Raw genomic sequence first — 27,245 nt, 5'->3', positions numbered from 1 at the left:
TGTCTGCCAATGCAGGAGACGTGAAGTTCCCCTGGAAAAGGGAATGGCAGCTCACTCCAGTATCCTTGCCTGGAGAATTCCATGGACAGAGAAGCCTGGAGGGCTACAGTTCATGGGGTTGCGTAAAGTCAGACACGACTGAGCGACTAAATAACAGGTGGTCTTCCCGCTGCACAGTCATATTAATCCATCAAGGATCCACGTTCCTGACAGCATGTGGCACCAGGAGGGACACACAATAAGACGTGGCCCCAGTTCTTGGGTAGCTTCATTTTTAGATCAGCTGCAGGATTTCTCAGTAAATGCTGGCTTTGCTAATAGCAGACACAAAGCCACGTAGCCCAATGAGGTTTTATCAGATATTTTATTGGAAATGTAACCTGGCAATTTTACGAACATTGCAGGACAGTGCTTTTGAGTCCTCTCTGATTTGACTGTATCTCTCTGTATTCTTTAGAGGGGGTTGGTCTTAAGGGGCGGAGTAATTTTTTGTTTTCAAGAGGCAATGTGACAAAAGTCATTGTGTATGTGTGTAGAGATAGAATTATGGCCTGAGTCACCTATTTGAAAAGGAAGTGGAGCCTGGCTGGGAAGGAGGAATAACACCACAGAAAGTAACAAATTACTTCTTTTGCAAGATAACAGGGACAGCACCTCCAGGTCCATTCTGCACCGGCCATGAGCTCTGGTCTGCATGGTGCTGCTGGAGCAGAAGTCTTTCAGGGAAGACCGACACAGGGGAAGCAGAGTCTTTCCTCTCCAGGCAGTACTGGAAACGCCCCACCGTCAGCCCATTCCCAAGAGGGTCTACCAGCCCCAGATCCCGTGGAGGGACCTAGGACCCTCCCTCCCGACACGGCTGACTGAGCCAAGATGAGAACTGACCCAAGGGCAGCCAGTCCAAGGGCGGGCTGGAGACCTCAGTGGCCTGGTCTAGGAAGAGGAAGGGAAGCCCCCGGGGCAGTGGTAAAGAATCCGCCTGCTGGTGCAGGGGATGCAAGAGATGCGGGTTCGATCTCTGGGGTTGAGAAGAGCACCTGGAGTAGGAAATGGTAACCCGCTCCAGTATTCTTGCCTGGAAAACCCCACGGACAGAGGGGCCTGGTGGGCTACAGTCCGTGGAGTTGCAAAGAGTCGTACGCAGCTGAGCACACACACAAACACATTACAAGAGAAGGGCCAGAGTCCACATCTTAGAATCTGAACCAGCTGGAGTCACGGCACACACAAACTTAAGGGAGCCAGGAGATACAGAAAAGGTAAGAGCAAGAGAACAGTCTAAACGGAAGCAATAGATGGGAGGCAGGAGCTAAGTCATCAGGTGGTCATGCGCTTCTGCAGTGCGCCATCAGTCCCCCCTCTGGTTGGCCTGCACCTTTCCTGACCACTGCCAATCTGACACCTCTGCGTGCCAGGCTCTGTGCCAAGTACTTTCACAGGTTCCCCCCAAACCCTGACACGTCCAAGACCTAGCATCATTCTATGCTACAGATACGAAAACTAGACTCATGATGATTAAATAGTTATGTCACTTCTTACGACGTCAGGACTCGGCTAGGTCTGGGCCGAACCCATGCCCTACACCACTAAGCTGCACTAACCTACGAGACGTGTCCTTGTGAGGCCTGAGCACTCCCTGCCCCCATCTCCCACCCATGTGCCCCAACTGGAGGATCTTCCGCTTGTAAGAGTCTGACACTCCCCAAGTCAAAGAATGTCCTCTGTGTAAAACCCCGTGAGAAGACTGCTTCCTTTGTAGGATGAAGAGAGCAGGGTCAAAGGTTTCCACCAAGAGCAGAGACCATGGCGCTGAGGGTAACAGAGTTCCTGGCCTGTGAGAACATTCTGGGAGAGTCTGACTTCTCCCCGCTTCTCAGTGGTCCTCAGGCAGCTGAGGAGGGTGCTTTTCATTGTTGAAGAAGCTACAGTGTGGGATGGGGGGGGGGGGGGGGGCGGGGAGACAGTGTGTTCTGCTCCTCCTCCAGAGGGCATGTGAGCGGAAATGTGGGTTCTCTATCCCAGTTGGAGTGAACAAATAAAGGGACTCGGGTTCTCTCTTATCAACCAGACTTTCTAAGACTGAGACAGTAAACATTTATTACTCCCAGGTAAGCTCTAGAGTCTGGTTCTGGCTGAGATAGCCATGGATACCCAAATATTTAGAAATGCTCCAGAAAGAAGCCCAGCGGAGTCCCCCCAATGGGAAGTGTCTGCAGGCTATTATTAATGGCGAGAGAAGTTCTGTAAAGCACTGCTAGGAAGTTATATCAAGCAGCCAGAGCCCGGCTAGGGCATTCTAGTAACAAACACCCAACATGAAAGATCAGAGTCATCTTTCACTTTCCAGACAGTAAACTCCATTTAAGTTCACATCAGTGGCGGAACCAGAGGTTCATCTTACGGTGATAACGAAAAATCTAGTAAGGAAGCAAAGCATGAATCTGGTTACAGTCAACAGCTGGATCCACTCCGCAGAGATGGTGCCTGTTGGTGTGTGACAGTACACACTTCCCAGCCAGAGGGCAGACTGATGGAGCGCATGTTTCTCAGTTTTCCTCCTTCCTACTGAGTCCAGTCGGGATGACCAATCCTCAGATACTGTTAAGGGTATGGTTTGTCTCAGAAGCCCCTGATGAGCTAAGTTTCTCCACACACTGGAACCTCTCTGTTGGACTTATCTTTCCCAGTGGTCTTTTTTTTTTTACTTATCTACTTTTGCACCTCAAGCAAACAAATTCTAATTTAGACCCGGCCTGGATTTCTACGTGGTGAGAAGACTGGGGGAGGGAAAGAAGACAAGAAGGTACAGTGGCTGCACCCCTGGTCTGTTTGATGGTTGACGATTGGATAACCTCCACTTCTATCTTTCTGGCTTGACCCTGCCATTCCCTTTCACTCAGCTTCATGGCTCTTGCCTCGTGGGTATGTGAACTCTGTTCACTTCTTGCCAAACTGTGGGTCCCGGCTGGCTAGAGTTCCTTGCAACAGGGACTGTGGGGCCTCTCTGCAGCATTTCAATCCCCAGGTCTCTTTCATTAATAAGCTCTGTGTCCTCAGGAAACCTTAGAGTAAAAGAGGATTCTCCAGGTCATTTCGTCCAGCGCCGCATCTAGTGCAGGCAGGGGTGTCTTCTCCAGCAACCCCTGGAGAACATGCAAGTCCGCGTCTTCAGAAAGGAGCCTCCCAGGGGGCCAGCACCGTGACTCCTCTTCCTTTTCATTAGGGAGATGCAAACCAGAGCTGGTTCTCAGTCTCGGGTTCCTGGCTGGGAGGTGGTTACCCGTGAAGCTGGAACTCAGGCTCTGAGATCCCCAGGACCCCCCAGTTTCCATGGTACTGGATCCAGGTTCTAGCTAGAAAACTCTTCAATCCGGTATGTCAAAGTTCTGTTCATCATCTCCCTCAGTGTGTTCCATACCCTTGCCTTCAGACTATAAGTTACGACAAGGGACTAGGTCTCACAAACGTTTCTTAGGCCTTCTGTGATGCCTGGTGTTGTGAATGTCACAGAGCGGATATTTTATACATGTGATTATCCTAGAGAGCAGCATGTTCAGATAGAGCCCTCCCAGGAACCAAGCTGGCTGGGCTGACACTTTTTCCTAGTGCGATCACACATAACTAGGCACGGTGAAGTGTGGGCTTGGGTGACAAGGGGGAAAACAGGTCCTTTCCTTATCATTTGTCAAGAGTGTCTTGCCTAAATACTCGCAGACCTTGTCCCAGTCACGATAGGGAGGTTTCGGGGAAACAGGAGAGCACCAGAGGTACAAACAACTTTTCTGCCCAGGACTTGGGGCTTCTGCGCTATTGTCTTCTATCCCAGTCTCCAACCGAGAGTCAACAACAAATCAAACTGATTTCAGTCAAGTTTCAGCAAGAACATCTCTGCCTTGATTTTGCTGTCTTATTTTGCTTTCCCTGGATAACAGCCAGAGATAGAGATAGGATTTTGGCAGGAGAAGGAATGTACCACAATATATGTATTTTTTAATCCTAAAGGTTCACTTTTTTCCTTTCACCAGCCTCATACTGCAGATGAAACTGTGAGATCTGTTAAGGGAAACTGGCCCAACTGCAGAGTCGCTTAGGAGTGGGACCAGGCTCAGACGCTTCTTGGTGACTGACTGACCCTCACAAAGGTACACACGGTGGCAAAGTTCCCCAGAAGCAAAGCCAGTGGCAAGAAGCTGCCAGGCTGCCCTCGCCCCATCTGGTGCTTAGCTCTCAGGGGTCTATGAAGCCCCTCAATCTGTCCATCACCGGGGGCGGGTGGTGAGCAGGCAATGCCAGCTCAAAAAACTGCACTGTAACTGTCATCTCACTACTGAGGAAGTGAAAGCTGAGAGGCCGTGGGCACTTTCCAGGACTCTATAATGCTTCTAGAAGGTGCTGTAGCCTTTTCCGTTGATGATTGTCAGAATATCACACACCAGGAATGGAAAAGCCAGCTTACTGGCTTTGAAACGACAAGGAATAATATGACATGTAAGTGGCTCTCAGGAACATGGTTCAGGCACAAACTCTAGGTTTTTCTGTCATTTCCCTGGGATCTCTAGCTTTTAAAGCTGGGGCTGCATATCCTGCCTCCAAGTTTTTAACCAGGACCTTGGCAAAGCTTTCTAGTAGCTTAAATGGCAGTAAAAGCCTGGATGCTTCAAATTAAGCTAATGAAAGAATTGTTTTCCTTAGGAAGCTTTTAACGTCAAGATTTTTGCTCACTCAATATTAAACAAAATATATTAGAAGGATTACTCTGGGAGACCTAGGAAGGCAGTCTTGAGTCATCTTTTCGGGAGGGGCAGGACACTGGAGCTCTGCTAGGGGAGCAGAAGAAGAGGGGAGGGCTTGGGCACTGGCTTCCAGCAGCCATCACACCACCAAGGAAGTGAGGAAGGTTTGGGAAAACATTCTCTGCCTCACAATGGGCTCCAGGGCTTGGAGGCTCTTCCATGCACCTGACTCTACACAGAGCTCAACCACTCTCAACATAACCTGTGATGGATCACCAGAGGCTGAACCTTGCTTTCCAACCTCTCTGCGACATTCTTCTAACTTCTGCTTAGGTCATATTTTTTTTGAAAAGATGGGGAAGCTGGGCTTTCTTCCAGGTCTTCCTGGGTTTCGCAACGTGGTGCTCTTGTGAAGTTCCGAAACTCAAGCTCGGCTCTAGTCAAGCGTTCAGGACCCCACATTCCTCGACGTGCCAAGCAGTCCTCACCACGAGGTGCGGGGTGGCGGGGCTTTCCTCTTGCCCCTACCCTGCCCACACAGATAACCCTGAAAGGAGACAGCTTTACAAAACCCCTCCCCCACTGCCTTCCCCATACCACTGATTGGCCTCCAGACCTTCGGGGTTGACGCCCAGGCCCGAGGCTTCCAGCCCGGGTAGGAGGGGCCCCGGGGGGTCCGGCGGCGGTCCAGAGGGGTCCCGGTCCCCGCCGCAGCCGCCCCCGTGGCCCGCGCGCAGGTGGTCCTTGAGCGTCTGCTTGTAGCGGAAGCTGCGGCCGCACTGGGCGCAGGGGTAGGGCCGCTCGCCCGTGTGGATGCGCTGGTGCTTCATCAGGTGGTGCTTGCGGATGAAGCTCTTGCCGCAGTGCGTGCAGCTGAAGGGCCGCTCGCCCGTGTGCAGCCGCCGGTGGTTGAGCAGGTGCTCCTTGCGCATGAAGCTCTTGCTGCAGTCGGGGCAGGGGTAGGGCCGCTCGCCCGTGTGGATCATCTGGTGGCGGATGAGGGCCGAGTGGCCGTTGAAGTCAATGCCGCACTGTGGGCAGGAGAAGGGCCGCTCCTGCGCGTGGCCGCGTTGGTGCAGCAGCAGGCTGATCTTCAGGCTGAAGCTGCGGCCGCACTGCGCGCAGCGGAACGGCCGCTCGCTGGCGTGCGCTCGCCGGTGGCTGGCCAGGCGCGCCTGGTCAGCAAAGCGCTTGGGGCAGTCAGGGCAGGGGAAGGGGCGCTCGGCGCTGTTGTGGACTCGAAGGTGGTAAGTGAGTCGGGACGGGTGCGTGAAGGTCCTGGCGCAGTGCGGGCAGGTGGGGGGCGTCTCGCGGGCGGGGGCTGGGGGGCCGCCGTCGGCCGGTGGGGGCAAGTGCTTGGGACACTGGGCACAGGGGGCGGCGTGCTCGCCCGGAGGGCCGCACTGGTGGGTCAGCAGGAGGTCCTGGCTGAGGCTCTTGCCGCAGTGGTGGCAGGAGAAGACCGGCTCCCCAGCCGGGGGCGGCAGCGGGTAGGTGCCCAGCTGCGTGAAGGTCACTTGTCCCTCCGAGGCCTCGGCCAGGTCGGCGGCTGGACGTCCAAACGGCGCCAGGGGCGCGGACTGCGGGCTCTTGAAGGCCACGTCCGGGAACGGCTCCTTAGCTGCGGCTGCTGGTGGAGAAGCGAAGGCGACAGGCACCTCGGGGCACAGGGAGGCTCTGGCGAGGCCTTCGGCCTTGATGACCAGCTCTTCGTCTGCAAGAAAGGGCTCAGGGTCACACCCGGCTACCCCCCGGGCTCCCCGCAGCTCTCCCGGGTCCCTGCCCGGCGCAGAGCAGGAAGTCAGCAGAGGGCTGAAACCGGCCTATCACCGGAGAGTTCGCTACTGAACCTCTGCGGTGCTTCCGTTTGGACAGGAAGGGCCCTGGCATCCGTCTTTCCAGCGACTTTCAGTGTCCTGGCGTACACACTCAGGTGTTCTCTGTTGCCTGTTGTGACCAGGCCTAAAATCATCTTTTTATCTAATCCTGTTCCTCCTTATTCTGTCAGATATAAACCCCTCAATATAGCTCTCTTTCCCTTTATCTTTTGGAAAATACAGTACACATTTCTGCTCCTGTGTCTTTGCTCACCCCGCCCTCCTTCTGTAGAATGCACCCCTCCATTCCCAGCTTCCTAGGTTACACCCAAGCACTTGGTACCGGTTTTCTAAGGCCAGTTCCAGCGTCACGTCTTCTCAGGCTTTATCTAAATACCTAAAGGATAACTGATGGAATGTCCTCCAGACTCCTTATTTCTTGTGTATAAGTCATCCATCCCACACACCCTTGACGTTTAATAATAGGCATGCCTAGTACTGAAATGTGTCCCTCCAACAAAACTTCTGGAAGAGAAGAAACTCTTTTTTAATTTTTATTTTCCAGGGTCTGAGCAGAGTACAGAAGATAAATAGGTTGCATTCAGTTGCATGAACCATTGTGTCTCCCCTGACCTTGAGATTCTCTTCTGTTCAGATGGCAAAATACAGATGCCGCTAAGTGTCTTGGAAGACAGGTGGTCCTCCCGTCCTGGTTTTGTCCTTGGGGAGAGCTCCTCACTGACACCCTCAGTTGTGCCTCAGCTTGTCTCCCCTCCCCCCTCCCACTTTGGTCCTTTCTACGGGATCCTCCAAAATGTCCTTCTGCCCTCCTCTACCCTCAGACTTTTCATCCGCGTGCACGTCCTTTTCTTCCTCTGACAATTCTAATTTGTCTTCACACTTAAGAGTGTGTTTTCTCACTTAAAATTTATCTTAGTTGGATTTCAGTTTCATTTCTTACTTGAACAAGCCTCCCCTCCCGCCCCATTTCTCATTCCTCACCCACTTCCTTGCCTCCACAACCCCACTTCCCCTGTGGTTTCTACTCGGTGGTCTTGCCATACTCTGGGTCTGGGAGGCTCAGTACTCACCAGCATAGGTGCCTTTGCACATGTCACTCTCCTTAGGCTCCTGCGGAGCACCAACCTGGGTCTCTTCCTCTTGTTTAATCCAAGACAGAATATCTGATGTCGAAATGCCAGGCTCTGTTTGTGGGGGGGGTGGGGGGAAGAGAAATGTCTTCAGGGCTTGACTCAGAAAGTAGAAATAATCATGCTGGTGTGCTGAATACTACATTTTGCCCCAATATTTATCTCTAATTAACTATAACAACAAAACCAAATCAGCCTTAAAAAAACAAAAACACATATAACATCCAGAGAACCAATTCAAAATGAAACCAAATGTATGAATCTTTCCATGATAGACTCACCTTGATTGACTATTTTTGGTGGTGAAAAGTGAAAGTGATAGTCGCTCAGTCCTGTCGGACTCTTTGCAACCCCATGGACTGTGGCCTGCCTGGCTCCTCTGTCCATGGGATTCTCCAGGCAGGAATACTGGAGTGGGTTGCCATGCCCTTCTCCATGGGACCTTCCCAACCCTTTAAAACAAATCAAAATTTTTATTTCGGAGATGACATCCTGAAATCACCTAGAAGCATGAGTACCTTTCATTTCATCAGCACACTTACTTTCAGAGTGTTTTCACATTTTTCTGCCACAGCATTTTTATGAGATAAGGAAGCAGGGGATTGCCTCTCCATTTAAGTTAGAGGGGGGCCCACAGAGGTTAAGTAAATTTCCAGTAAGGAAACATTTACAGTGAAACACTATATTATCAAAGGTTTACTTTAAAATACAGAAAAAAAAAACCAACAACCAAACAAACAAGATTGACCAAAAACTTTTTAAGAATGTTAATTTAAAAACAAATATATTATCAGAATTACAAAATCAGGTTTAAGCACAGATCTGATTGCTCAGAAACATTTTTCAGGTTCTCAATTCCACGTTCTTTTCAAGACAGCATATTACTTTTGCTTATTAATGACACAGGTTTTTGTTTCCTAAACCCTGAGAGTAGGGAGAATAGTATTTGCAAGTTCCTCAGGCCTTGGGGATTCTTTTGGAAAATAAAAAAGAACAGCCTCTAAAGATTTTGCACATAACATGCCTCATTTGATCAGTACAGAAACAGCTGTGCTTGCTATTCCAGCCAAGGTCTATATAGCCTTTTTTTGGCCTAAAAGAACAAGCTGGCACATTGACAGGGTCCAGAGAGTTAATTCAAGCTCTCTATATTATTTATCAAAAAAGCCTTGTATGCAGGTTATGGTTTTATTCCTAGCAAATCAACAGAACTCACTGTTATTGCTCAATGCCTTTTAAATCAGTTAGAGACTCCTGGGATCTAAAGGTATACACAAAGCAGAAATAAGAGGTTGGACAAGGCCCAACAGACTGTCAGGTTATGCAGACAGGAGAATACAGGGTTCTGTGCACATTGTGGGCTGCCTTTCCAACTTCCTACTTTGAGCTACGAGGCTGAAGTGTACTAACCACAGTCCAACCTTATCTTTTCTTCCTCCAAGATTTTATAAACATATATACATACATATATATATATATATATGTATGTATATATGTTAACTGCTTCATTCATCAATCTTCTAAATAACGAGTTAGTGCGCTAGAACCTCCAAATGTGATTCAAGTGGTTTTAACTATTTTTTCTTTAGTTTATCATAATGAACTCATAGAATGTTATATATTTGGTGAGTTTCAATCCATTGCAGTCATTATTCTTTTCTGTAACCATTTTTAAAACTGAGTATGATTAATTTACAATGTTGTGTTAGTGTCAGATATACAGTAAAGTGATTCAGTTATACATATATATATGTATTTTTTATCAGATTCTTTTCCATTATTGGTTAATACAAGATACTGAATATAGTTTCCTGCATTATACAGTAGGTCCTTGTTGTTTTTCTATTTTATATATAGTAGTGTGTATATGTTAATCCCAAACTCCTGATTTATCTCCTTCTCCCCACCCCTGACTAATCCCTTTGGTAACATTAAATTTGTTTTCTGTGTCTGTGAATCTGTTTCTGTCCCAGAAGTAAGTTCAAGTCATTATTCTTTTTAATGCTCAAATTGTCCCTTTTGGGCTAGGAGGAGCCCCTTCAGATCAGTTCTATGTCTTTTCTCATCATCAAATATCTAGTTTCCTTCATTTCTGGTATAACAAACTAGACCAGATTCATCTTGTATGTTTTCTGCTCCAAGCACACAATCAATAATCTGAGAAATGGAATTTAGAGACCACAATCTGGATGATAGGATGCCAATTGTTAATAGGCTATCACTGCTTCTAGGTCTTTTCAACAGACAGAGCTATAAAATACCATTTAGAAAAACAAAATATAATCAGTTTATATTAATATTTATGACCATATTTAAAACTACAGTGTTTAACTGCTTTGATTTAATACTTGTATCTGTTCTCTCTTATCCTGAGAATCTTGGTTCCTAATAACACTGCATGTTTGCTTTACCTGAATGTACATTTCAAAACTATACCAGTATTATTAACAAAAATATGGACTCAATTTAAGATTTTTTGTGGTATACAGTTTAGTTTTTTCAGCATGTGTTTGATTTTATATCTTATTTTTTTATGTAAAATATTTACAAGGCTCCAAAATCAAAAGTATAAAATACATTCAGAGAGATCTAGCTTCCATCTCTAGTCTCTTTCCTTGTATAGGTAGCCATCCTCCTTGACTTTTGTTTTAATCCTCCATATATCTTCATTTTTTCCCTCTTTAAGAAGCATACTACACCAATTGTCTTGGACCTTCATTTTTTACTTCACAATATATTCTGGGATGCATGTCTGCAGCAGTATACACAGACCCTCCTCATTCCTTTCTGTAGCTGCACCACTGTGCATTCAGCATCTCCCCTGATGGGCATGTGGAGTCCTTCCAGTCGTTTGTTACAGTATTGGTCAGCAGCCAACCGTAAAAGCTAAGGAGGACTGAAACAACAAGTCAGTTCTCCAGAAATGGGAGTGGTTACTGTTGTTACCGTCACTGGTTCAGTATGCCTTCACTGAACCTGGGGAGCCCCGGGAACGTAAGCCGGGGTCTTCCTGAATACTGATGCTGAAGTTCTAACTAGGTTAGTACAATGAAGTGAATGTTTATTTTGTTAAATAGCTGGGTCTTAGCACTGCTGTCACTGAGCGCATGTAATAGGTGTGTCTACTACACTCGGTGGGAGTGACGGGAGTGTAGGACTGAGCACCCTTCGGAAGTGAGATGAGAGGAGCAGGAGAACTGGAGTGGCCAGGGGGCCCCGTGCAGTCACCTGCCTGGTGACAGAAGGGCGACTGCTGGCCCAGCCACAAGGGCACCTGGAGCACATCCTCACAGGCCTGGGGGACCGTAACAGTGGACACCTAAAGAGACACAGAAGAAAAGTAAAACCATTGGTTCATGCAAGCAGCAGGCTTTGGGGAAAGCCAGAGAAGAGAGAAACTGAAAATACTGATCAGGTAAGAGGAAACAGAGAAATGCTGAGGTTTTAGGTTCGAGAGGTGGTTAAAATAGAAAGGTGGATCACAAGAAAATATAAAATTTTAATGTCTATGCTGGTTGAATGTTATCATGTGTGCTTTAAGCAGGTAGGGCCCAAGCTGTCTGAGAAGGAGCTGGAGCCTTGAGGTTCTGGGATGTGTACAAAGGTATTATGAACTGAGTGAGTTAGAACTGATGCTGAGATATGAATTCTTAAGCAACAATGAAAATGCCCGGTACATGAAACTACCGTTGGTAAAGATACAAAACTCTTTTTGCAACTTTCAGGAAGCAGATATGGAACTATAACACAGTAGGTGACTATGTTGTGTATTTGTGTACTAAGCTAAGTTTTATTTCCAGGGTAATTCTTGTCTGCATGTAGGCTAAACAAAAATAAAGAGTTTATCACACTGGGATGTCTTAGTCACTGATTTTGTTTAGGAAAAGATGGTCTTGATGGACAAGAGTGAGCAGTGACAAAGGAGATAAGGGTGATGCACCCTAATCAATGATGAGCAAAGAAGTCTCCTTTGGGCTGCAAGTTTGGGAATGAATTTATTTTACTTTTCTAGAATCTTGGCTCAGGTCCAAGGCTTCCAAACTAGAAGAAGGGCTAGATAATGGGCTTTTAGTTATTATTCTGTCTGAACTTCTTAGTTAAGGCTTTTCTCCAAAGAATTCTAAAATACTGGAGTTCAATATTACAACTATCAGTGACCAAATAATGGCCACACACACATACACAGCTGGTCTGCATTTTGGCCCTAGTAACAAAGAAGAATTTCAGAAAATCTCAGGTTTATATTTTTCTGCATTCTCTCATTCACTACTATTTTCTACTAATTGGAAGCAATTTTATCTAAAATACGAGGCACCAATGACTGCTTCCTGGAAGGAATAATAATTTATTTTCCTTCATCAGATTCAGACAGTGGTGACTACAACAGAATATAAAATGAATTCCAAGATATTTGGACATAAAAAGGAGGGGGTGCCACATGGTATCCTTACTATCCCCAAATCTATTCTACCTGTATATATTTTTACTTAATTACAATGCACAGTTCTTCCTAAAGCTCTAAAATGGAGTAAGATAACAAAATATGGGCTTTATAAGAAATATGGATAAAATCCAAACATATTTTAGAAAATTGTTTCTAAAAATACATCAATATTTTAATATAAACATACTGGTCTACTAACAAATTACAAAGTGTGTTAAAATTAATTTTGAAGGGCCTCCCTGGTGGATCAGTGGTAAAGAATCCAGCTACCAATGAAGGAGAAATGGGTTTGATCCTTGATCTGGGAGGATCCCACATGCTGAGAAGCAACTAATCCTCTGTGCCACAACTACTGATTCTGTGCTCTAGAACCTGGGAGCCGCCATTACTGAAGCCCAAGTGCCCCAGAGCCCGTGCTCTGCAACAAGAGAAGCCACGGCAAAAATAAACCCTCGAACCGCAACTAGAGAAGAGCCGGCACAGCAACAAAGACCCAGCACAGCCAAAAATATATAGATAAATAAAATTTAAAAAAAAAATTTTAACTTTAAAAAGATGATGATGTTAAAGAAGAGGGCAGCTGCTTGCTCAATAATGAGAAGTTTTTCTTCTTTTCTTTTCCTATTAGAACAAGATGGGGAAAATGATATAAACAGAGTGAAGAATAATCAATGAAAAAAATATTTGATTAGTCCTGTCTCTAAAGTGGCCCAGCATTAGTATCCACCTGGCATCCATGTGGACAGTCTGTTAGGCACCTTGACAGCTAGACAGGTAACACTATTCTCCACTGAAAGGAACCAGGACGTTTTTAATATGTTGGGAGAAGGAAAATCTAAACTAGGCCCATGTTAACACAGCAGGCCTGAGACTGCCTGTCCTTGGAAGGCCTGCTCCCAAGGTTGGCACTTGGCTGACAAGCAGTTCCTGTGCTGATCTCAAGCTCTCCTCAATGTTAAGAGTGCCTCGCTGGGTCTCAGCTGTTTGCACAGCGTGGTTTATGCTGAAGATCCACTCCCCTTCTGGGAGTCTGGAATCTCAGAAAATGTGAGACAGAGGAGGCCTACGGGACCAGCCTGGGGTGCTGAGTCTCCGGAGAGTTTCTCTGGGAGACGACACTCGTGTGTTGCCACAGCTTGTTGCTGGAGGAATTAAGTGTGGTCTATGAGGCGCTACTGAAAGGGGGCCCTGAAGCTGGCCCCCGGTTCCCTCCAGACTGCACCCTGAGCACCTTTGGTCTTTGCTGATTTTGCTTTGTGTCTTTTCGCTGTAATAAATCTCAGCCCTAAGCATGACTATATGCTGGGGCCCATGTCTTCTCCCAGCAATTACTGAGTGTAGGAGAAGTCTCAGAAACCCCAACAGAGTCTGGAACTTTTTTTTTTTTTTAATGAAAACAGGCATTGAGGCAGTACTAAAAGGACGCAGGAGATGGTTTAAAAGTCAGTTGTTGACAATTTGAGCAACCAAAAGAAAACAATTGAATTAAATGAATAAAAAGTCATGAAAATATAATTAAACCTAAAAGGGGGAAAATATTAAGGGTTCTAAAGGTTAGACATGTATGATTTTTTTTAAATGCTATATATTGATCAGTCTAAATTCTATGAATCCTATCTTTAAGTTCAGGTAAATACCTAGGCTGGTAATTACCAATGCAAACTAAAATTCCAAAGAATAAAACCAGAGTATTAAATAAATTAAATGCTTACACTGTTAATTTTAAGTAAAAATGTATTAAAGCATAAAAGGTGACTACCCACAAATGGAGTCTTAAAAACCAAGGTAAAAATAAATTGACAAAAAGGCAGCTAAATGAAACTTTCAAGTATCATCACAAACCAATTTACTTACACCTTTTCCATTCATCCCCAAACAATAAAATGATATACTCATTTTCTCACTGAGGTCTATGTCAGGTAACTAATAAAGTTGACCAAGGAGCCACTTCCAATAATGAATTTTTCTGCAATCAAATAACCCATCTTTATTTGTGATGTGATTTTAGACTCACTATTTATATCCAAGGTATAGAGATTAATAAAATTCAATCTGTTACACTGCCTAAATATAATCACCTACACATTCTTAAAAACAATGTGTGGCAGACATATACATTCCTCAAAATTCAGAGAAAGTTCACTTGAGATTTGAGTATTTCATTGTATATAAAATGTATATCACAAAATATATAAACAAATATTGAACTCTAGGTTAATGATATCCATGCTGAACTAGTTAGGAGGAAATGTCTTGCTATCTGCACTGATTTTAAAATACACAGAAAAGAGGATGTATTAATGGATGGACAGAGGGATGCAGAGATGGACACACATGTAATAAGAAGTAGAATAAAATGTTAGTGATAGAATCTAAGTGACTGGTATCTCAGTGTTCGTTGCAAAATTACTTCAACTTCTCTGACTGAAAATTTTCATAGTAAAATGTTAGAAAAAATAACAGTGCATGGAATGGGGGTGGGTTGTCAGAGATATTCATCTCACAGAGATGTCTGGAGGATGAAATTTCTATCTAGCAAACAAAATCTATATGAAATTTTTCTGATAACAGATGGGACTTGAGAGAAATAACAACTGGACTTGGGCTAGCAGTCTTTCCCACACAATATCAAATAGCTGCCAACCAAAAAAAAAAACCTAGGCGGAGTTAGTTAGTGATAACTGGCTCCCAGACTGGGCAAAATTTACTGTGCCCAGGTGGACATCATCAGGTCTGCCCTTTAAGTGCATTCCTGAGGGACCATGCAGACTCCCATCCCCTCAACACTTCTGAACAGCTGGACACATGCTCCCTCAATAGTCTCAGGCATGTGCTACTGACGGGTGAAGGCTTTGGACAAGGTGATTTCCAGGGCCTGTTGACCCATTCACAGTCTCCTTGCTTTAGGACCGAGAGGCTCCAGAAGCCCCAAGTCCTGCTTACCTTAGCTCCAAGCCGTCCCCTCTGACCAGGAAACAGAGACAAGAGGTGGATATCTCTTCTCCACTCACCTTCGCTGGGGTCCGTGGGAATCCCACTCTCTTCTTGCCCAGCCTGGTCCTCTGTATTACGGTCTCCTTCTGGCTGAATCTGAGATAAGACATCGGGTTGATTCATGGCATAATCTAGGAGAGGAAAATGGGAAAGAGGGTATGACAAGTGATCAGTGAGGATGATAACAGCCATCGGAGCTGAACTGAAGGCGGTGAGGCCCACAGTCCCAGGGGACTTCTTTGAGTCTAGCACATGGGTCCCCAAGGCCTGGTCCGGGACCAGTCTGTGGCCTGTTAAGAACCAGGCCATACAGCAGGAGGTGAGCAGCGGGTGAGCAAGTGAAGTTTCATCTGCTGCTCCCCATCACTCACATTACCACCTGAAACATGAGCCCCAACCCCTTCCGTGGAAAAACTGTCTTCTTCCAATAAACCAGTTCCTGTTGTCAAAAAAGGTGGGGACCACTGGTCTAACCGTTCTCCCCATCCATTCACCTCCAACCATGGCTGGTGTCTATTGGGAAAGCGGTGAGAGGAGAGGTGATGTGCGGGAAAGGCTCATGTGCTCCTTGAGCACCGACTACCACCTCCACAGAGTATGAGTGAGGGCGCCTCAGTGAGGAGAGGCGAGGCCACGGACTGCCGCCGCCATGGAGTAAGACTGAGGGCGCCTCAGCGAGGAGAGGCGAGGCCCACGGACTGCCGCCGCCATGGAGTAAGACTGAGGGCGCCTCAGCGAGGAGAGGCGAGGCCCCCGACTGCCGCTTCCATGGAGTAAGATGAGGGCGCCTCAGCGAGAAGTGAGGCCCCCGACTGCCGCTTCCATGGAGTAAGAGTGAGGGCGCCTCAGCCAGGAGAGGCGAGGCCCACGGATGGCCAGACTGCCGCCTCCATGGACTAAGAGCACGTGCGCCTCAGTGAGGAGAGGTGAGGCCATAAACAGGAAGGACACCATGGAGACCACTGCAGCTGGCACACCCACAACCTTGAACTTCACCCTCTGTCCCCTGACTTGGCAGAAGGCAAAACTGTGACTTCCTATTTAGCAAGGCTGAACTGAACATCTTGGTGGCTTAGAACCAGAAATGTATGAGGACAGAGGGAAAATGAGGACACTGGAGGAAAAGGGATTGCTCTGAGACTTCTCATTCAAGTCCCCTCATTCAAACGGTGCCAACTTAGCCTCACCCATGGAGATGAGAGACTCATAGTTGCCCTTCATGATATTCTTGTAAAGTTCCTTTTGCCATTCTTCTAATTTTTCCCATTCTGGAGTGGAAAAATAGATGGAGATATCATCAAATGTCACAGGCACCTGCAATTATAATACACTGGGGTTAGTTTCTTTCACTGTAATTCAATCACTCTACTACAAACACATCTCTACCTGCATGAATGCTAAGTAGCTTCAGTTGTGTCCAACTCTGTGCAACCCTAGGGCTGTAGCCAGCCAGGTTCCTCTGTCCATGGGATTCTCCAGCCACGAATACTGGAGTGGGTTGCCATTTTCTTCTCCAACAATATATATGCCTACTAGTTACAAAAAACCTATGTGAGATGCTGAAAGGATACAGGCAAAACTTAAGACACAGATATAACCTCCAAGAGTTGATGACGTTTTCACTGTGACAAACTTTAAGGCTGTGTGTTTTAGTCACCGATCGAGAGAGAGATACAAATGCAAAGCAGTATTTAATTCACAGAACAGAGCCTATAGTGAATATCCATGAAGTACGAGGCTTATCTTAAGCAGCAAAATTATAAATATACAGTTTCAGTCTAAAAGAAGCATACGACTATATTCAGCTTAATGACCTGGACAAAAGATTTTGGAAACAGCTATAAAGAGGCTGGACTAAGTCTAGGAAAGGTGGGACTTTGGTCAGTCCTAATAGACAGGTAGGTTATAAACAGGCCTAACAGGAACGGGAAAAACACTTAAGCATGGAAAATTAGAGAATGCATTCAGAGAACAATTATGGATTCTGCCTAGCTGGAGTTGAGGTTGTATGAAGGGAATGGTCATAAGGAACCCCACCTTCCAGCATAGTGTTGTTCAAAGCTAGGAGCTTATCCGTAGGCAAATGGATATGTCTCTCTGCAGAGAAATCCAAGAAGGGTCTGGGGTGTTAAGGTACCAGGTGTGGGCACTGTCACCTAGTGTAAAGCTTCTCTACTTCTGCCATCATCATAACAGCTCATTCTTCCTTCACCCACTTGAGAGCTTTCCACAGTTTTATTCTTAAATATGAGTTAACTTATAAATACCAGTGACCACTGACAGAAATCCTACAGCATGATCAAGAAAGACTAAAATGAAAAGAGGGGGAAAATGACTGTGGAAAAAATAGAAATACCTAGGCAACCGAATCTTATATATAAAAACCTTACTAGTAATACCATAAGGATTTGAGAGAGATTAAAGCCATAAAAAACAGGATGAAAGACTCCTGGTAACTTCATATATATATATACACATATATATGTGTGTGTGTGTGTATTTTTTTCCTCCCCAAATTAAAAAATTCAATAAAAAGATACTCATCATCATAAACTTCACATATCCTTTAAAATACAAAGGTCTATACAATTCTGTGAGGCAATTACATTTTCTAATTGCTTCATCTGTGTCATCAACCATAAATTTTGTTCCTTAGGAGCTACTAGCATCATAAACTACTCATTTCACATCCTGCTCAGCATCTAAAATCAAGCTGAGGGCAAATGTAGACGAACTCAATAGTCAAGTTTTATCTAACCTCACTACACAAAAGATTTGTGAAGGTTTACAACAGAAACACATATGATAAAACGATGGCAAAAATGAAGGATCAGGGTGGGTTTCCGGTTCAAGATGGTGAACTAGACACACAGGTACTTCCTTTCCCACCCACGTTCCATTGAGATGACAGTAAGTCAGACCAGGAGGGACTAAATATCAATAACGGTACCAAGAACAAGAAGGAGAGGGTGTCCCCCGATCAGAATTTCTGACGAGCTTCTCACTGAGACCTAGAGGATGCGCCAGGGCTGGGGCCTGGGGTTCGAGGAAGAGGCGTCTCTGACAATGCACAGGGAAGGACTGCAGCGAGGAATGCAGAGAACTGCAAGCCCAAAGCTGGCAGAGACACTGAGGAGGAGTAACAGCGGTTAGAAACTGCAGTCTGAAGGTCTATCTTTGGAACAGCAGGGCCCCCTCTCTTGTCCTCATCAGCCCTGGTAAAGCAGCATTTACCCCAAAGCTAAAACCCAGACCTCATCTCTAAAGAAATTTAAAAATCTGTCTGGAGACAGTATGGGGTCCCGGTGTGGGGCTGACAACTTAAGAGTCCTGCCTCACTCCTGGCCTCTGGGTGGCCCCCACACTGCCTGTTTGCTCCTTGCATGGCACCCTAAAGCGAAGCCCACCTACATAGGGCATCTAAGGGGAGAGCCTCTCGTGCAAAGGAAAGATCCTTTGGTTAAAAAGGCTGACACGGTGGTAGAGAAAAATGCAAGCTTCCTCTAATTACCCTATTAACCAAATCCTTCACTTATACATATGAACAAACAACCAAGGAGCACTCAATATTTAAAAAGTAAAACTGGGACTTCCCTGGTGGTCCAGGGGCTGAGACTCCACGCTCCCAAATGCAGGGAGCCCAGGTTTGATCCCTGGTCTGGGAACTAGATCCCACATGCTGCAACTAAGAGTGTGAGCCACAACTGAGACTCACTGCAGCTAAATAAATATTTTTTAAAAAAAGTAAAACTGGACTTCCCTGGTGGTACAGTGTTAAGAATCCACCTGCCAATGCAAGGGCCATGGGTTCGATCCCTGGCCTGGGAAGATTCCACATGTTGTGGAGAAATGAGCCCATGTGCCACAACCACTGTAGCCTGCATGCACTGGGGCCCACAAGCCACAACTACTGAAGCCCGCATGCCCTAGAGCCAGCAAGTCACAACTGCTGAGCCTGAGTGCAGCAGCTACTGAAGGCCATGTGCCTAGAGTCCGTGCTCCAGAGTGCAGCCAAAAAATAAAATAAATGAATGAATAAACAAGTAAGATTAACAGCATCAAGATGAACATACACTGCAAAAAAATCCTAGATTAAAAAAAAATTTTAAAAAGCTGGAGGAAAGTTATGACCAACCTAGATAGCATATTGAAAAGCAGAGACAGTACTTTGCCAACAAAGGTCCGTCTAGTCAAAGCTATGGTTTTTCCAGTAGTCATGTATGGATGTGAGAGTTGGACTATTATGAAAGCTGAGCACCGAAGAATTGATGCTTTTGAACTGTGGTGTTGGAGAAGACTCTTTAGACTCCCTTGGACTGCAAGGAGATCCAACCAGTCCATCCTAAAGGAGATCAGTCCTGAATATTCATTGGAAGGACTGATGCTGAAGCTGAAACTCCAATACTTTGGCCACCTGATGCAAAGAGCTGACTCATTTGAAAAGACCCTGATGCTGGGAAAGATTGAGGGCAGAAGGAGAAGGGGACAACAGAGGATGAGATGGCTGGATGGCATCACCGACTCAATGGACATGGGTTTGGGTGAACTCTGGGAGTTGGTGATGGACAGGGAGGCCTGGCATGCTGCGGTTCATGTGGTCGCAAAAAGTCGGACACGACTGACTGACTGAATTGAACTGAACTGAACACATATTCACAGAGACATTCAAGTAGATATTGCATCCATTAAAAAAGAAAAATTCAGGCTGGTTTAAAAAAGGAGAAAATAAATATTCTTTACAATTAAATATATAATTGTTAAAATGAAAAAGGTTGGAAGGAAAAGTAACAGAACTCCAGTTTAAAAGGTGAAAAATACGAAGGAAAAGTTAAAGAGATAAAGACAAGAATCCATCATCTGTCAAACAGTAATTTCACAAAGAGAACAGAAAAAAAAAATGCGGACGGGGGAAACAAAAGATTGTAAAAATAGAATCACAGAAGAAAATTTCCCAGAGCGGAAAATCAGTCTTCTGATTGTGAAAGGTGACACCAAGTGCCCAACATAAATTTTAAAAGACCTACGCCCAAGACATAACAAGTACAAATAGAAGATAAAAGCTTCCAGAGAGAGAAAAAAAACTATTCCTTACAAACGAGAATTGATTTGTTATTAAACTTTTCACCAATGGCATTTGATGTAATGAAAAAAAGAACTGGTGCCTTTGACACTGTGGGAGAAGTGGAATATTACTCAGCCTTAAAAAGGCAGTTCTGACACCTGCCCTGACATGGATTAATCTTGAAGGTGTCATGCCCAGGGAAATACTCCCTCACCAGGAAACAGATACAGTACAAGCCCACCTAGATGAGGACCTGGAGCGGACAGAGTCACAGAGATGGAAAGCAGGACGGGGCTCACCAGGGGCTAGGGGAGGGGGTCCTGGGAGGATATATAGGTACATCACTCAAGTTTTGCAAAATGAAGATGCTCTGAAGACAGATGCTGGTGATAGATGCCTAAGAGGGAAATGTACTTAATGCCACTGAACCGTCCATTTAAAATGGCTAAAATGGTAAATATTTTTTCTTTTACTCCCTCTCCCCTAAAATGGTCAATTTTATGTCACATATATTTTACCACAATTATAAAAATTAAAATGAAGAAATGATTTTTGAGGGAGAATTATTTTGAACGTGGCATTCAAAAATAAGGTCAGAGTAGGAGCGTTTTCAACAAATCAAGGACACGAAAGTGTCCCTGTGGCCCATATTTCAAACTGGTAAATCTTCTATATATTTTAATTTCATGAAGTAATCTTTGAGAGGAATCACATTATTTTATATACAAATTTGAAGTTTAAGAAGGACAGTTTAGATACTATCCATTTACCCAGGTAAGACAGTAAGTAACTTTAACTTACCTTCTCTGCTATTCTTATGGCCCAACACCAAGTTTAAATTACTCCCAAGAACTCTGGGAGGTGCCCAGGTATACACACCACACACACAGTGAGGAAGGCTCTCTCTGAGAGGCTGAGTCTGACCCTCCCGGCCACCTGCTCACCCCTGTACCTTGAGGAAGTCTCCATCTTCTCTGTTTGCCCCCTTACCCCACGCTCAGTCCTCTATCCCCCACTCTCTGCCCTGCAACAGCTCTTGCAAGGTCCCCAGCAAAGTTGTGTTGTCAAACTGCATTCACCACCCTCATCTTTCTAGACCTCTCAGCAACATATCCACCCACACAACCACTGTCCCTTGACCCTGTGACCCACACACTCACTGGCCGCCACTCCCTCCCCTGGTGCTTGGTCCTTGGACTCTTTTCTCCTGCCTCTCCACCTTCTCTCCCAAGGTCATCACTTCTGGCTTCATGACTTACGACACAATCTGCACGTCAATGATTTCCAAATATTTCTTACCTTTGAGCTTCAGAGACCACTTAGCACCACTCCTGAACATATCCCAGGCATCTCAAACTTAATGCTGCCAAAGGGGCACTAATTCCTTCCCTCCGTAAACACCAAGACCATCCGCCCAGACCTCCAAGTCAAAAACCTAAGAGTCCGTGGTTGAGACCACCTGCTCTGGAGCCAATTGGGTCACAATCTAACTCTGCTATTTACATTTACTGACTGCATGAGCTTGGGCTCAAGTTAGGCTTCTTATGAAAGTAACCAAAGTACTTACAACAGTAAGTGCTCAGAAATTATCATGCAGTAAATTTATAATTACTATTGTTCTTAATTCCTCATTCCCTAATTCCCATCAGTAAATCTTACTGTCAACTGTACCATCAAAACGTCCTCAATCTGCACGCTTGTCTCGCTCTGCACTGCTGTTACCCTCAGCAAAGTCACTCTTGGCCCTCCTGCCCTGACGGCTGCCTTACAGTTTTCCCCCTGCTTCTGTTCTTACCCCTATGAGCCATTCTTCACAGAGCGGTCAAAGAGATTCTTTCAGAATATAAACCAGATATAACTCCTCCACTTAAAACCTTCCAACCTTCTCATTCTAATTCAGATAAAGACCACATTCCTCACCTTGGTCTCCAAGGCCCTACATTGGTGGTTTACAACCAGAGTCGCATGTTAGAATCGTCTATGGAGTTTTAAGATCAATGGTTAGGCCCCATCCTCAACCTGCTAAGTTAGAACATCCAGACATGATGCCCATCAGAATTTTCAAAGTCTCCCAGATGACTCCTGTAGAACCAGGGCTGAAAAACCCTGTCCTAAACGAGTCACCGCCTTTGTCTCTGGCCATGCTCTACTTGTTCACGGCAAACCAGCCGGTTGGCCTTTTTCCTTCCTCTCGGTGTTCCAAGTTTGTTTGTGCCTTTGGGACTTGGCACCAGGTATTCTTTCTGCCTGGAAGGTTCTCGCTCAGACCTTCTCCCAGTAGGGTCCTTCCTGTCATTTACTCTCAGCCTAAATACTAGCTCCTTTACTAGACCTTCTCTGACATCCAATCTAAAAAAGAAATCACCAGATAACACTTTCATTTTTTACTGAGGCCCTTAAATGGATTTATTTGGTTTGTTTGTACTGTCTTTCCCCCTAAAATTTAAGCTCCAAGGGAGCTTGCATGAATTGTTCACTGCTGTGCCTTCAAGAACGAGATACCAAGCCAACAGTACATGTTCAAGAAATACTTGTTGAATGAATGAATAAATAAACGGGCATGCTTGGAAACTAGCTGTCTCTGTCTTCCAGAACTCAAGAATGGTGTTTATTTCCTGTTGCTTTATGGGCTATTCCCTCCGGAGAGGCCGGGCCCGAGCAGGACAGCGCACCGTGTAAAGGATGAAGGACAAGCCCCCCATGGATCCTAGTCCCACAGACAGCCCCCCATCCTTACACCAACCATTTGATTCTACATCTCACTCCTCTGTCCTCTTTTTTTTTTTTTTTAATCTGGAATTGCCAACAAGTTCAAATTGACTGATTTCAATGATATTTAATTTTGTTTCCAATCAAGACTGCAGCAGATTAATACAGAAAAAAAGTGACTTGGGGATAATGGGTAGGAGAAAGAAAAAAAAAAAAAATCCATCTGCCGGATAGCCAACTTTGGGCTAAGAAGAGTCTTCCAGTCTGAAGTCTGACATTTCCCATGATCAGAACATGTAAATTGAACATGGAATGCTTCCCAAATAGACAGACACAGAGAGCCACTTCCTGGTGACTTCGGCCTCACTGATTGACCAAGACCGCCTGTTACTAACAGTCTAAGGATGAGGGGACAACAGAGGATGAGATGGTCGGATGGCATCACCGACTCAATGGACAAGAGTTGGAGCAAGCTCCAGGAGATGGTGAAGGACAGGGAAGCCTGGCATGGTGCAGTCCATGGGGTTGCAGAGTCAGACACGACCGAGCGACTGAACGGCAGTAAGGACGAGGGCTTGCACCCCCCATGAGCAGTGCAAGGCTTACCTTTGGAATGTCTCCTTTGATGCCCGGGGGCAGCCGCAGGATCCAGAAGTTCCTGTTCCTCAGCAGGTTCTCCAAGTTCTCCAGCCGCCTCTGCAGCAGCCCGTACTCCTGGAGCAGGGTCCCCAGCACGGCCCACTTGCCCTCCAGCTGGTTTCCGAGATCTGCCACTGTCTTCTCACAGCTGGCCAGCTTCTTCTCTGCCGTGCCAGTCCGGCCTTCCAGGTGCAGCAGTCGCCGGCTGTGGACTTCCACCTTTCTCTCAATGGCCTGCACGGCCGCCACCACCGTCCACAGGGAGATGGCCGCGGTCTGCAAGTGAGCTTCGTTTGCCGCTGGGGCTGCGGGGAGAGGGAGCGCCTGCAGGGAGGTAAGGCATTCGGAATCCCACTCGGAAGTCTGTGCGCGGTGGGGAGACGGGAGGAGACATCGAGGGTTAGAAGGGGCCCTAATCCAAAGCAAAATCACACAAGCGCTGCTTCCGAGGCCAGTCGCGATTACTCTAAGTACAGGTTTAGTACTGCCTGCTCAAGCCTCATCTTTGTGGAGCTCAGCGGCACCAAAAGCCAAGAGAGCTCAGGGGTGGATGAGCTAAGACAGTGACCAGGTGAAACTGGACCAAGCAGCGGCCTGGGGCATTCCCTGGGGTGGAAGGCCCTGAGCCAGCCTCCCAGGGGCCAGGCTGCAGTGGCATCCTCTGCCTCTGCAAAAGCTCGAAGCGCACCAGGATCTCTCCAGGTCTCACTGAGCTCCGTGCCCTCTGATAAACCCCTTCTTTACTGACTTACGCTCTGGCCTTGTCCACCACCTGGCTGACGGCCACAGCCATATCAGGCAGTAGTAGTTGAATAAGCTATGAATGCTGCACGTGGAGAAAACATGGTGGTTCTTTTCTAATACTTGCAAGTTATAAAACCGAAGGCTGAACAGACTTGTTTAATCTGATCCACCCTGTGTGACTCCAGAGGGCAGACAGAACTAGAACCAACATTGAATTTTTGGGAAGGCAAACTTTGATCTGTATAAATGAGTATGGAACTAGGTCCTTCCAAGAAATTAACAGGCTCCCCCGCTGCCCCGATCACTTTGAGCATACTCTGAAACATGAGTGAATTTTTTTAAAAAATGAAATTCCTACAACATAGAGGAGGTTGGACAAGGATGATCTCTGTAAAGCCTTCCAACTATGAATCTGATAACCTGCTCTCTGGCCACAACCTCTGATCTCTCCCACGACCTTATTCTCTTTTCACCTGCTCTGTGATCCCATTGAACCCTTGATCCTTCCATTTGCTTCTGCTTTACCGGCCTGCTCCAGGCTTTGCTTTCTTCCTTGGCTGATCATTTCAGCTAACTTCAACCATTCACTTCTCTTTCTGCCTCAGCGGCTCGGCTAACTTCCAGCTTTGAATCAATTGTTCTTATTCTCTGTTCCTGGAAGGAGGCTGGGAAGCCCAAGGAAATGAAGTCGCACAACAGGGTAAACTGGTGTCACCACGCACTCCTGGTCTCTAAGCTCAGCAGGAACACCACACTGTCTGGTTTCTGCCCCCCCCCTCCCCCCACCACCACATTTCTTTTCCTATCCACAGACTGGCCACTACAAGCCCCTGGCCTTCTTCAACTTGCCGTAAAGCGCTTCTCAAACTAATGAGCACATCTGGAGATCCCCTTAAAATGCAGACTCTGACTCAGTAGGTCTGGGAGGAAAACTGAGAGTCTGCATTTTAAACGAGCTCCCAGGTGATGCCAACACTGCTGGTTCAGGGATCGCAGGTTGGGCAGTAAGCCTCCTGCTTGCTGCAGGCCCCCTGCATCTCAGGAGATGACATGGCCTCCTACTTTGAGAATTAAGAGTAATTAGACCCTGGAGAGTGGGAATCCGGGGAGTCTCTCTCAACTTTCTCTTCTTTTTCTTCACACGCCTTCTCATTTCAAACTCAGTAGCTTAGTCTATATGCTTTCTTCTTTCCTTCCCTCAGGAAAAAGGTTCATGCTACTCCAAACCTTGTGCTCTGAATGCCACCTCCTTCCACATGTTAAAATACACTGATCTTATCTCTTTTTTTTCAGTCAATATTTCAATCCCTCCTGAGTGTTCTCCATGGGATATACCGGCACTGTTCAATATGGTAGCCATGTGTGGCTACTGAAAACCTGAAATGCCGTTATTTCAATTGAGATGTGCCGTGAGTATAAAATACACACCAGGTTTCGAAGACGCAGTATGAAGAGGAAAATGTAAAACTTCATCGATAATTTCTTAATACTAACTACACACTGAAATATTTTGCATGCACGGGGCTAAATAAAACCTATCCTCAAAGTTCATTTCATCTGTTTCTTTTTACTTCTAAAAAACGTGACGACTGGGAATTCCCAGCCGGCCTAGTGGTTTGACCTCGGCCGCTTTCACTGCAGAGGGTCTGGCCAAAAAAAAAAAAAGAAAGAAAGAAAGAAAGAAATTTAAAGTGTGACTACTAGAAAATGTAAGGTTATCTATATGGCTTCCATTATATTCCTATTGGACAGGGCTAGCATAGACACACGATCGTCTCTACCATAGTGGAAAAACAAGATCCAAAAGGGAAAAAATAGGTCCCCTCTGCTCTGGCCCCCGCCCCATTGCTGCTGCTCCCCTTTTCCTCCTCTCACTTTGCGACTCAGTACGCCAGTCTGGCTCCTGAGCCACTACAATGGCTGAACTTGGGGTGCGCAGAGGCTTCTTAGCTGGCAAATCCTGGGCCCCCCTGTCCGGTCCCAGTATTGACGCGTCCCTGGCTGGTTCTCACGAGGCTCTTGGGTGCAGGGACGGTCACGGCCGGCTCCGCTGGCTTAGCCACGGATAGAGCCGGCTTGGCCTCGCGGCCGGCCTGCAGTAAACATCCGCTGAACGAATAAACGCGCAGAAGGTAATCCCGCGCTCGGAAACCTGCACTCTGCAATCCCGACAGAGGGCCTCCTGCGTGTCCGGCATCCCCCGACACGCGCTGGGCACTGGGGATCCCTGCGCTCCCGCGGTCTTTCAACACACCTAACTGTTGCCATCACCCCGCATTTTGGGCTGCACGAGGCTCGGGGTGTGGGTGGGGGTGCTGCAGCGAGGGTGACTCTTGTGGGGTCCGCTCCCAGGGCTGGAGAACGGCTGATGAAAACATCAAATCAAGCCACCATCCTCCCCTGCCCCGCGTCCTGCAGCGGGGCTGCAAGCGGGGCTGGCAGCAGGCGGGGGCGGTTGGGGCGGTCGTCTCTGAACTCATCCCTCCCACTGGGGTAAGAGGCTGTCTCTGCTGCAAACCTCTAAACGGGATGGGGAGCCGGGGACTCGCACGGAGGTGCGGAGACCGCACGAAGCGGAGAGCGAGCGGTCCCAGACCCGCACTCGGCGTCGGGGTTCCCCCCGCTCCTGGGCCCTCCCCTGCCGGCGGGACCCCAAGAGAGATGTCTTCGGCTCAGTCGTCGGGGCTGCGCCCAACTCCGGGGCCCCGCGCCTGACAGGAGGCCGGCTCCCCGCCCTCCCCCCGCCTCCCCTCGGGTCCGGGTCTCAGAGCCCTAGGCGCCCCGACCCTCCCGGGCTCGTTGCGCTCAACGCGGCGCGAGCCACCCTTACCGGAGCAGGGGCCGCCTCGGCCATGGCCCCCTGCGCTGTCCGGCCCGGAGCCGGAGTAGCCGCCGCCGCCGCCGCCGCCCCACACAGGCCGGCCCCCCGGCCTCTCCGCAGGCGGCGCGCGC

General features: G+C 46.9%; 1 protein-coding gene across 2 annotated transcripts; it reads right to left on the bottom strand.

Annotated features, from left to right (window-relative positions):
* Window positions 1–345: 345 nt before the first annotated feature.
* On the bottom strand, window positions 346–27,245 carry ZNF398 (zinc finger protein 398). Of its 2 annotated transcripts, none has more exons than XM_061166016.1 (6): window positions 27,124–27,245; window positions 23,517–23,873; window positions 16,327–16,453; window positions 15,157–15,270; window positions 7,642–7,755; window positions 346–6,447 (listed from the first exon to the last, which is right to left on the bottom strand). In XM_061166016.1, the coding sequence occupies exons 1-6, from the start codon at window positions 27,145–27,147 to the stop codon at window positions 5,297–5,299; spliced, it is 1,887 nt and encodes a 628-aa protein (XP_061021999.1). In that variant the 5' UTR covers window positions 27,148–27,245; the 3' UTR covers window positions 346–5,296. The 2 variants fall into 2 exon arrangements, with proteins under 2 accessions (XP_061021999.1, XP_061021998.1); XM_061166015.1 differs by having other exon boundaries at window positions 23,517–23,912; window positions 27,124–27,213.

This window comes from Dama dama, chromosome 18, assembly GCF_033118175.1.
Source record: "Dama dama isolate Ldn47 chromosome 18, ASM3311817v1, whole genome shotgun sequence".
NCBI classification, from domain to species: domain Eukaryota; kingdom Metazoa; phylum Chordata; class Mammalia; order Artiodactyla; family Cervidae; genus Dama; species Dama dama.
The sequence above is the reverse complement of the archived record's forward strand: the minus strand, read 5'-3'. Positions and strand labels throughout refer to the sequence as shown.

Bases quoted from the DNA above. Each gene is read 5' to 3' on its own strand.
- ZNF398 (XM_061166015.1), bottom strand. From the start codon at position 27,147: ATGGCCGAGGCGGCCCCTGCTCCG. The intron at 16,454-23,516 runs GTAAGCCTTGCA...TTATAATTGCAG, and splicing joins TCAAAGGAGACATTCCAAAG to GTGCCTGTGACATTTGATGA. The intron at 6,448-7,641 runs GTGAGTACTGAG...CCTTTCTTGCAG, and splicing joins GTGCAAAGGCACCTATGCTG to ACGAAGAGCTGGTCATCAAG.